The following is a 12012-nucleotide window of genomic DNA, read 5'->3' as shown; positions in this document are numbered from 1 at the left end:
CTGCTAGTCTTGTGAACAAGGTGTGGATGTCTTCGACTAGATAGAAACAGCCTGACTTAGTCAAACCCATTAGCCAACGTCCTGGACTCCTCCATCGCTTCCCTGGATATGTTTGGTCCCACAGGCAAGACAGAACCTCCAGAGATGAAGATACATTGATATACAGTGGATGGGGGAGTGGGGAGCTGGTTTTATTGACTTTGGACCCCATGCAGTTTATAGCTTCAGGTTAAACATCAGCAAGAAGACCTCCCACATTCATCATCTGAGGAAGGGTGGTAGATAGTAATCAGTATTTCTCCATGGTTCATGTGGAGGAAGCACTGAGAGTTGAAAGAGCACATAATGTATTTTGGTTGGGGGTGTGTCAACGTCCATCACCAACAGCGGCTTGGTAGTCCCACTATTGACCAAACTATTTATCCCTGAAAGTTGCTACCCAGGTTAATAGGGCTGTTAAGAAGGCATATGGTGTGTTAGCCTTTATTAGTAGGGGGATCGAGTTTCAGAGCCACGGGGTCATGATGCAGCTGTACAAAACTCTGGTGAGGCCGCACCTGGAGTATTGCGTGCAGTTCTGGTCACCGCATTATAGGAAGGATGTCGAAGCTTTGGAAAGGGTGCAGAGGAGATTTACTAGGATGTTGCCTGGTATGGAAGGAAGGTCTTACGAGGAAAGGCTGAGGGACTTGGGGTTGTTTTCGTTAGAGAGAAGGAGGAGGAGAGGTGACTTAATAGAGACATACAAGATAATCAGAGGGTTAGATAGGGTGGATAGTGAGAGTCTTTTTCCTCGGATGAGGATGGCAAACATGAGGGGACATAGCTTTAAGTTGAGGGGTGAAAGATATAGGACAGATGTCAGAGGTAGTTTCTTTACGCAGAGAGTAGTAGGGGCGTGGAACGCCCTGCCTGCAACAGTAGTAGACTCGCCAACTTTAAGGGCATTTAAGTGGTCATTGGATAGACATATGGATGTAAATGGAATAGTGTAGGTCAGATGATCGGCGCAACATCGAGGGCCGAAGGGCCTGTACTGCGCTGTAATATTCTAATTCTAATTCTAAAAAAAAAAAAACTAGTTGTGTCCTGAAGGACATAGGTGGCAGCTGCTACTATAGTGACAGTACAGTTAGCCTCACTGCCTCTGGTATAAGGAGTATAACATCAGCAAGTGCTCTGGGTCACTAGGCAGAGGCTCCCATTTGAACTGCATGTGTGTGAGCACAGGATCGTGTTCCAATATGAATGTCACTCACAAACTCAATGGGCTGAATTTTATCAACACGACAACAATGGGCTGGGAGGCAGGAGGGCAAATAACATGGTGGCTACTGAGAGCACCCGATCTTTGCTTCCTTGCTCCTCTTAACACTCCAGCATTCACACACTGTGTAATAGATAAATAGAACATATTACAATTACCACATCCTCAATTTTGCTTTCTTTGAGGTAAGGATATCAAGTGATAAGGAGCGAATGGAGTTGATGTACAGATCAACCATGACCTGACTGAATGGTGGCAGAACAGGCTTGAAGGGCCGAATGGCCTACTCCTGTTTCTATATTTTCTACAGCTCACTATTTTGCATCATTTGATTACTTTTAATGAAGATATTTTAAAGGTAGCAAATCCTGAATTTGTGAAGCCATTGGACAGCAGTTGTTCCGATAAAACCCATGGGGCACAGGTGCACTGAAGGAGAAAATATCACCAACAATCTTAATTTCGACTTAAACCTATTTGTATAAATTCTTAAAGGTTCTGTTTTAATGCTCACAGCCCTGGCATCAAACAATTGGTTAGTAGTGACTAATGGTAACACATCCCCAACTAACTGAATAAATGTATCTGTAAGAGGGAGTGAGGGGTGACAAGAGAGCTTTCAGGCATTTCTGAATTCACTTTGTAAACTATATGCAGTTGAGTTTTTAATGTTTGTAGAATTTTTTTTCTACTAACTTGTCAGTGCTGAAGATATAACCGATCACATTGCGTTCAGTTTCCTGTATCACACAAATCACTAAAGCATTGAACCCTGTTCAAGTGGAAGGACGAGAAATTACTATCGAAAGTTCGATATGCAAATAATTCTGACCAACTAGTCTATTATAAATTCCAGGCAACCCACTTAAATGAAAACAGCAATTCAGAGTCTCTTTTCTCCCCACCTTTCTCCACCACCCATGTGACTTGAGCATATACTGCAGGCTGACATTCCAGTGCAGAACTGAGGGAGTGCTGCATTATCAGAGGTGCTGTCTCTCAGATGAGATGTTAAACTGGGGCTCCTTCTGCTCTCTCAGGTGGATGCACAAATACCATGCTGCTGTTTTGAAAAAGAGCAGGAGAGTTCTCCTTGGTGTCCTGGCTAATATTTATCCCTCAATCAACATCACTACAACTGATTATCTGGTCATTATCACATTGCTGTTTGTGGGACTTTGCTGAAAACAAATTGGCTGCTGTGTTTCCTACAACAGTGACTACATTTAGGAAGTAGTTTATTGACCATCTTTCTTTTGCCTTTCTCACTTAATCGTATTATTGCGAAATATCACTGTGGGACGGCACGGTGGCGCAGTGGTTAGCACCGCAGCCTCACAGCTCCAGTGACCCGGGTTCAATCCTGGGTACTGCCTGTGTGGAGTTTGCAAGTTCTCCCTGTGTCTGCGTGGGTTTCCTCCGGGTGCTCCGGTTTCCTCCCACATGCCAAAAGACTTGCAGGTTGACAGGTAAATTGGCCATTATAAATTGCCCCTAGTATAGGTAGGTGGTAGGGAAAATATAGGGACAGGTGGGAATGTGGCAGGGATATGGAATTAGTGTAGGATTAGTATAAATGGGTGGTTGATGGTCGGCACGGACTTGGTGGGCCGAAGGGCCTGTTTCAGTGCTGTATCTCTAAACAAATAAACAAACACTTGCCCAATTATGAATTAGTGAATTAAACGGTCTAAAATTTAATGAATAACAGGCAAGTTTCAAAGTCCATTTGGCTCTTTTCATTGGAATAGTTTGAGTTCTGCAAATATTAGGATTAGTGTGCAGGTGGCACATAGCAGAGGACACTATCCTTTTAGCTGGAAAGTCTTTTCCGTGGACTCTATTCTGTTTTAAGTTGACCAGGTTTAGTAGGACAGAGAAGTGGAGGATCCTAAATGAACACTGTCCTTACAGTTACTCCACCTCCTTCTCCACAAACATCAGTTAATTTCTGTTGTGACTGCGACTTCGGAGAGTCCCAGTGATCTGCAATTACTGATCCGAATATATCGAGACGGAGGAACACGGAGACTGTTAAACTTTCTATCGAGGATCAAGGAAAAGGTAGATTTCATTGGCGGGTGGTGGGGAAACCCACATCAGTAAGTCCTCTGCTCCAAAGCTTCTGGAACAACTGGATACATTGTGGAGCTTCTGGGGAGCGGGAAACTAAATCGGGAGCATGATAAAGAGATCGATAAAATACCCAGAATTCCCTGTAAAGTTGTGATGAGAAAGGCAGTGTAATTGTAGTGCAATGCTGGCTTCTGAATTTCCTCCGCCATTTCTGCCACCTCCAGCGTGATGCCACCACCAAACACATCTTTCCTTCTCCTCTGCTGTCAGCATTCTGAAGGGGTTGTTCCCTACGTGTCACCCTGGTCCACTTGTCCATTACCCCCGATACCTTGTCCTCTTCCCATGGCACCTTCCCATGCAATTGCAGGAGGTGTAATACCTGCCTTTTTATCTCCTTCCTCCTCACCATCCAAGGCCCCAGGTGGAGCAGCCATTTATTTAAAATTCCTTTAATTTAGTATACTGTATTTGCTGCTCACAATGCGGTGGCCTCTACATTGGGGAGACCAAACGTAGATTGGGTGACCACTTTGAGGAACACCTCCACTCAGTCCGTAAGCATGACCCCGAGCTTCTGGTTGCTTGCCATTTCAACACCCCTCCCTGATCTCATACCCACATTTCTGTCCTTGGCCTGCTGCAGTGTTCCAGTGAACATCATTGCAAGCTCGAGGAGCAGCATCTGATCTTTCGATTAGGCACTCTACAGCCGCCCGGACTCAACATTGAGTTCAACAATTTCAGGGCATGACTGGCCCTTTTTAAAATTATTTTATTTTATTTTTTAACCATGTGCCTGCCTTAAACCTGGTTTTTCATGTTGTGCTTTCAGACTGAACTGCTTATTATTCTGCCATTAACACTTTCTCTGGACTAATGCTTTGTCTTTCACCACAGCCATTAACACTCTCTTTGCCTTTGTCCCATGACATCTTTGTCATTTAATCTCTCCTACACTCTAACCAATCACATACCTTCCATTTGTTCTCTTCCCCACCTTCACCCCCCCTCTTAATTGCTTAAAACATAATACATTTCTAACCTTTGCCAGTTCTGTTGAAAGGTCACAGACCTGAAACGTTAACTCTGCTTCTCTCTGCACAGATGCTGCCAGACCTGCTGAGTATTTCCAGCAATTTCTGTTTTTATTTCAGATATCTGGCATCCACAGTATTTTGCTTTTATTATCAAAATTTCCTTGATCTAGAAAGATCCACTCAGAACCTTCGCCGCTTATTAATGCAGCTCCATACCCCCATGTGATCGAGCGGACAATGTGAATTTCCTGCATTTATGATGTGGAAACAGGCGGAAAGTTACAACCAAAAGTGCATTCGCTTCAGGACCCCTAGTCGCTTCAGGACCCCTCGTCACTTCATCTTGGTTTAACTAAGCTCTGCACAATAATTGGTTGCGTAGGTTAAGACAAAACTAACACAATATTCAGGGCAAATGCAAGTGCATTGAATTAATCAGCTCATTGCATGTTTATGTTTCATTCACATTTACACATATTAACAGCACAAAATGGCAGATATTGAAATAAACATGCAAGATCTTTGTCTTCTGGTAAAAATTGTGACTTTGCATATGAACTATTGAATTTCATCTTAAGCATGGAATCTTTCCATTTTCTTGCCGTTGAAGTTTATTATTAGCTAAAAACCTGGTGCTTGCAGTAAGTTTCAAAGTTCCAAGGAATGGTTTTCCCAGTGCTTTAGGCTCATCTGCTTTGTGTCCAGAATGGCAGTTAGGTGTTAAGTAAGTTTTATTGAGATGTGGAGCCCAAGTCCAGCCACAAACCCATGGCCTTTGACACTTGGAAGTCCTGAGTAGTGTGAATGCAGTTCAAATGATAGGTGTTCAAAGTACTTCAGCTGCAGCAGGTATCACACAGTTCTTTCAACAAGGAGTATATCAACAAGTCTATTTGGATTTTTGAATTGGCGGTCTATCAATAGAAACTTTACTGAAAACTTCCAAACTCCCAGAAACACAAAAAGCAACAGAAAGTCACTCCTGAGACAGAGACTTCTCTCAGAGACTGGAAGTAAAAAGGAATTTTCTACCTCCAACAATGCAAAGATTCATTCAAGGTTTTCTTTTTTCTCCTCAGGCATAACACAGACCAATGTAGATCTTCTGCTGAGAGAGTCAAAATTCTTCCTTCATGAGAGCACGCTTCGCTGGACTACCCAGATCAAACTGGTTCGAGCCAGTCTTTTCCCACAGTTAAACTGATAGAATACAGCATGTGACCTCGCTCTCTTCTGCTGTTGCTTAGGAACAGCTGCTGCTTACACACAGTGTGCCCAGAGAATATAAAAGTTGCTCTCAGTCTTAAAGGCATACTGTTTTTAAACAGAGGAGAAAAAAAAAACACTCCCATGACAGAAGTGACAGCTCAAGTGGACTGTCGTGAATGTTACGACATGGCATCCACTTCCAAAAGGCTTTTGACAAAATCGCACACAAGAGTTTATGAAATAAACCTACCCTCGGACCCCGCTTCATCTGAAAATTACACTTGGTCTTGACTCTTCACTTGCAACACTACTGGAAATCAACTAATAATATATTAAAGGTCTCACCTGGGGATCTTTCTGTTCTGTTGCTTGTTAACAGTTCAGTGTCCTGTTCCAATTTTCCTATTTTGGTTTGAAGTTTTTTACTTATTACACTGAGCCGCAATTGTAACCTTCTCACCGGGTCTTTTTTTAATTCATTCATGGGATGTGGGCGTCGCTGGCCAGGCCAGCATTTATTGCCCATCCCTAATTGCCCTTAAGAAGGTGGTAGTGAGCTGCCTTCTTGAACCGCGGCAGTCCATTTGGGGTAGGTAGACCCACAGTGCTGTTAGGAAGGGAGTTCAAGGATTTTGACCCAACGACAGTGAAGGAACGGCAATATAATTCCAAGTCAGGATGGTGCGTGACTTGGAGGGGAACTTGCAGGTGGTGGTGTTCCCATGTATTTGCTGCCCTTATCATTCTAGTTGGTAGAGGTTGCGGGTTTGGAAGGTGCTGTCTAAGGAGCCTTGGTGCATTGCTGCAGTGCATCTTGTAGATGGTACACACTGCTGCCACTGTGCGTCGATGGTGGAGGGAGTGAATGTTTGTGGATGGGGTGCCAATCAAGCGGGCTGCTTTGTCCTGGATGATGTCGAGCTTCTTGAGTGTTGTGGGAGCTGCACCCATCCAGGCAAGTGGAGAGTATTCCATCACACTCCTGATTTGTGCCTTGTAGATGGTGGACAGGCTTTGGGGAGTCAGGAGGTGAGTTACTCGCTGCAGGATTCCTAGCCTCTGACCTGCTCGTAGCCATGGTATTTATATGGCTACTCCAGTTCAGTTTCTGGTCAATGGTAGCCCCTAGGATGTTGATAGTGGGGGATTCAGCGATGGTAATATCATTGAATGTCAAGGGGAGATGGTTAGATTCTCTGTAGTTGGAGATGGTCATTGCCTGGCACTTGTGTGGTGCGAATGTTACTTGCCACTTATCAGCCCAAGCCTGGATATTGTCCAGGTCTTGCTGCATTTCTACACGGACTGCTTCAGTATCTGAGGAGTCACGAATGGTGCTGAACATTGTGCAATTATCAGTGAACATCCCCACTTCTGACCTTATGATTGAAGGAAGGTCATTGATGAAGCAGCTGAAGATGGTTGAGCCTAGGACACTACCTTGAGGAACACCTGCAGTGATGTCCTGGAGCTCAGATGATTGACCACCAACAACCACAACCATCTTCCTTTGCGCTAGGTATGACTCCAGCCAGCGGAGGGTTTTCCCCCTTGATTCCCATTGACTTCATTTGCTAGGGCTCCTTGATGCCATACTCGGTCAAATGCTGCCTTGATGTCAAGGGCAGTCACTCTCACCTCACCTTTTGAGTTCAGCTCTTTTGTCCATGTTTGAACCAAGGCTGTGATGAGGTCAGGAGCTGAGTGGCCCTGGCAGAACCCAAACTGAGCGTCACTGAGCAGGTTATTGCTGAGCAAGTGCCGCTTGATAGCACTGTTAATGACACCTTCCATCACTTTATTGATGATTGAGAGTAGGCTGATGGGGCGGTAATTGGCCGGGTTGGACTTGTCCTGCTTTTTGTGTACAGGACATACATGGACAATTTTCCACATTGCAGGGTAGATGCCAGTGTTGTAGCTGTACTGCAACAGCTTGGCTATGGGCGCGGCACGTTCTGGAGCGCAGGTCTTCAGTACTATCGCCAGAATAATGTCAGGGCCCATAGCCTTTGCAATATCCAGTGCTTTCAGTCGTTTCTTGATATCACGCGGAGTGAATCGAATTGGCTGAAGTCTGGCATCTGTGATGCTGGGGACTTCAGGAGGAGTCCAAGATGGTTCATCAACTCGGCACTTCTGGCTGAAGATTGTTGCAAATGCTTCAGCCTTATCTTTCGCACTGATGTGCTGGGCTCCCCCATCATTGAGGATGGGATATTTGTGGAGCCACCTCCTCCAGTTAGTTGTTTCATTGTCCACTGCCATTCACGGCTGGATGTGGCAGGACTGCAGAGCTTAGATTTGTTCCGTTGGTTATGGGATCGCATAGCTCTGTCTATCGCATGCTGCTTACGCAGTTTGGCATGCAAGTAGTCTGGGTTGTAGCTTCACCAGGTTGACACCTCATTTTGAGGTATGCCTGGTGCTGCTCCTGGCATGCCCTCCTCCACTCTTCATTGAACCAGGGTTGGTCTCCTGGCTTGATGGTAATGGTAGAGTGCCGGGCCATGAGGTTACAGATTGTGGATGAGTACAATTCTGCTGCTGCTGATGGCCCACAGCGCCTCATGGATGCCCAGTTTTGCATTGCTAGATCTGTTCGAAATCTATCCCATTTAGCATGGTGATAGTGCCACACAACACGATGGACGGTATCCTCAATGTGAAGGCGGGACTTCGTCTCCACAAGGACTTTGCGGTGGTCACTCCTACCAATACAGTCATGGACAGAAGCATCTGCGGCAGGCAGATTGGTGAGGACGAGATCAAGTATGTTTTTCCCTTGTGTTAGTTCCCCCACCACCTGCCGCAGACCCAGTCTAGCAGCTATATCCTTTAGGACTTGGCCAGCTCGGTCAGTAGTGGTGCTACCGAGCCACTCTTGGTGATGGACTTTGAAGTCCCCCACCCAGAGTACATTTTGTGCCCTTGCCACCCTCAGTGCTTCCTCCAAGCGGTGTTCAACATGGAGGAGTGCTGAGTCATCAGCTGAGGGAGGGCGGTAGGTGGTAATCAGTAGGAGGTTACTTTGTCCATGTTTGACCTGATGCCATGAGACTTCATGGGGTCCGGAGTCGATGTTGAGGACTCCCAGGGCAACTCCCTCCCTACTGTATACCACTGTGCCACTACCTCTGGTGGGTCTGTCCTGCCGGTGGGACAGGACATACCCGGGAATGGTGATGGCAGTGTCTGGGACATTGTCTGTAAGGTATGATTCCGTGAGTATGACTATGTCAGGCTGTTGCTTGACTAGTCTGTGAGACAGCTCTCCCAACTTTGGCACAAGCCCCCAGATGTTAGTAAGGAGAACTTTGCAAGGTCGACAGGGCTGGGTTTGCCGTTGTCGTTTTTGGTGCCTAGGTCGATGCCGGGTGGTCTGTCCGGTTTCATTCCTTTTTATAGACTTTGTAGTGGTTAGATACAACTGAGTGGCTTGCTAGGCCATTTCAGAGGGCATGTAAGAGTTAACCACATTGCTGTGGGTCTGGAGTCACATGTAGGCCAGACCAGGTAAGGACAGCAGATTTCCTTCGCTAAAGGACATTAGTGAACCAGATGGGTTTTTACAACAATCGACAATGGTTTCATGGCCATCATTAGACTAGCTTTTTAATTCCAGATTTATTAATTAAATTCAAATTCCACCTTCTGCTGTGGTGGGATTCGAACCCATATCCCCCATAGAAATACCCTGGGTCTCTGGGTTACTAGTCCAGTGATAACACCACTACGCCACCACCTCCCCTACATGCTAGGTTGTGTATTGGTGCAGTGACATTCTTTGTACTTACCCGTGATTGGATGATTCTTTCCAAGTGACTTGCTCCCAGGTTGGTCCTCCGAAATATATCTCCCAGATTTGTTTCTTGTTTTCAATGAATAGAATTCTTATCTCTGCCGGCCAGATTACACTCATATCTGGTACTTTTCAAACTCCTACTCTATTTCATTTTTTTCCCCTGAATGAATTGATCTCCTTGAATAAAAGTAGAGTTTGAAAATTATGAAAATAATAAGTGTATGAGGGTGATGGCCAAAATCACTGACTGAAATTTCAATTAATAAATAGCTGGGCTCTGGGTATAAATTAATTAATTAGATCTTTCCAGGGTTAATTCAGGTGTTGATTGCAAGGTTCTCCTCACATTGTGTGAAGTGATGTAGAAAGAGTTGATTTAGTGCAAGAGCGAAACAAAAACCAAAAATAATACTGGGCAAAGGGCATTGAATAATCAACTGCTGGAGGGTTCATCCATTTGTTGTGTGGGGTGTTTACATATTGGTTTTTATAGTCTGTTACTGAAAGAGCATTTATATAGCACCTATCGCATCCTCAGGATGATTAATGCTGTTTGAAGTGTAGTCACGGGGGTAGATTTTCAACCTGCCACCCAGGTGTAAAACTGGTGTTACAGATCCCCGGATTTCATTTCCACACAGTGCCAATTCACAATGCCAGCTTTAAGCCCTGGCAGCAAGTTAAACATGTACCAATGCATCAATTATTGTTCGAGGTAAATGGAGTTTGTAAACATGTTGAATTTAATGATTAGGGTTATTACCTACAGTGAGACAGCATTTTTGGAGAACCTTTGTCTTATGGACTGCAAAGGTTCAAGAAGAAGCTTCAAGAAGAGGTTGAAGAATCTCACCACCAGCTTCTCAAAGGTCAACTAGGGATGGCCAATAAATGCCGGGCTTGTCAGCCACACCCACATCCTGAAAATGAGTTTAAAAAATACACAAATGTCACTGGACTTCAGTGAATCTCAGCAACTTTACCTCAGAAGCAAAATTTTGACTGTATCAATACGCACAAAAAATGACCATTGTATCGCAAATCACTCTAACTGACATAATCCATGAGTGCAACTTCTCAGTGTAGTTCACATGTTACACAGGACACTGAGTACATCCTTCACCCCTACACTACCTCAAAGTGGACACCAGCCAACAGTGCAGAGTTAAATCATTCATTCATTCTGCTTTCTCACCTATTGTGATGGAAGTTTTAAAAACTGACATAACTGATGTTTGAATACTTATATGTAGCAATCCTGCAAAAGCAGTGAACCCTAAACATAGATGCTGCAACTCCTGCAGCTCTGAAAGGACAATTATTAAAAATTAATCATGACCAAAAGTCATTGTAATCACATATTACATCAGAAAGGGGTTGTGAAACTGAATGGAGATGGGTAATATGATGTGGGAAGGTTGATGGGATGGGAAACCCAAACAGGAGAAGTATAATAACTGGTTTATTTTTCCTTTGGAATGAAGAATTGGAAAAATGGAGAATTCAATGCAACTAAGCTCTGGTAATGTTACCGAGACACGTGAAACCCATGGCAACCTGTTACTGAGGAAAATGAAGAGATTGACACCCGTCAACTTCTGTCAGGAAGCGATACATATTTCCAGACTGGCTGGACCAGTGGTGAGTTTACACCCGTCTAACATCTCATCCTTCACTCTCCGCTCTCTCCAGAAATATATCTAATTGTCCACAGAGCCCATTATATAATTTCCTTCAATTTATCCATTTGTACAATCGATTTTATTGAACTCTTTTAGAAAATCCACTTCAGCGGCCTTGCCTGTTAACTTATTCCACAACTCCCTCTCTTAAAGGTGAAAATATTCCTCTTTCCTTTGCTTTTTTACTTCAAAGGCTGTAATTCCTCATTCGAATATGCTGATATTTGAACCCTTCATCACAGTGAATGATTTTGCCTGGAGCAACTTTGCCAATTTCCTTCATAATCTTGAAAACCTCATTGAAATCACCTTAAATTTGCATCACCTTTTTGAAAAAAGACGATTATTTTCAGTAAGAAACATGATTGTTTTAATTAGATTACAAGTTTGTTTTTAAGGTACAAAAGAGCATGATCAAAATTAAGTGGCCAGTGTATATTATTTAAAATTCATTTTCCTTTAACAGTTTTTGACACAGCTGCTGATATTTCTAATAAATATTGTCAGCACCGCGTTCTGTGGACATTTAGGAAAAATTGAATTGGGAGCAGTTAGTCTTGCCACAGCGGTGAGTTTATGTTCAGAATATGCACATTTATTCATCATAATGTATCCTTCACAAAATAATAAATTAACTGCATTGCTTCCTATTAATTTCAAGTTTAGTGAGTTTATCAGCTGATGAAATGTTCCTTGTAAAATGCTTGGGCTTGACACTGAGCCAAGGAAGGATACATTAGGATAGGTGATCAAAAGCTTGGTCAAGGAGTTAGGTTTTGAGGAGCATCCCTAAAGGAGGGGAGAGAAATGAAGAGGCTGAGAGGTTTAGGATGGAAATTCCAGAGGTTAGGGCCCAGACAGCTGAAGACATGGCTGTCAGTGGTGGGGCAAAGGAAGTGGGGGATGCACCATAGGACAGAATTAAAGGAAGAC

At 44.0% G+C, this 12012-nt stretch overlaps 1 protein-coding gene across 5 annotated transcripts in view; it reads left to right on the top strand.

Moving 5' to 3' along the window:
* The first annotated feature begins 3035 nt into the window (after positions 1-3035).
* LOC137346792 (multidrug and toxin extrusion protein 1-like) overlaps positions 3036-12012 on the top strand; it is a 44962-nt gene continuing 35985 nt past the window's right edge. For 2 of the 5 annotated variants that reach the window (XM_068010651.1, XM_068010648.1), the window contains exons 1-4: positions 3036-3331; positions 5463-5554; positions 10882-11038; positions 11546-11647. In XM_068010651.1, coding sequence (XP_067866752.1) covers positions 10892-11038; positions 11546-11647 — 249 coding nt within the window. In that variant the 5' untranslated portion in view covers positions 3036-3331; positions 5463-5554; positions 10882-10891. The other 3 variants (XM_068010649.1, XM_068010652.1, XM_068010650.1) reach the window with 3 other exon arrangements.

This window comes from Heterodontus francisci, chromosome 30 (genome assembly GCF_036365525.1).
Source record: "Heterodontus francisci isolate sHetFra1 chromosome 30, sHetFra1.hap1, whole genome shotgun sequence".
Taxonomy (NCBI): Eukaryota; Metazoa; Chordata; class Chondrichthyes; order Heterodontiformes; family Heterodontidae; genus Heterodontus; species Heterodontus francisci.
The sequence above is the reverse complement of the archived record's forward strand: the minus strand, read 5'-3'. Positions and strand labels throughout refer to the sequence as shown.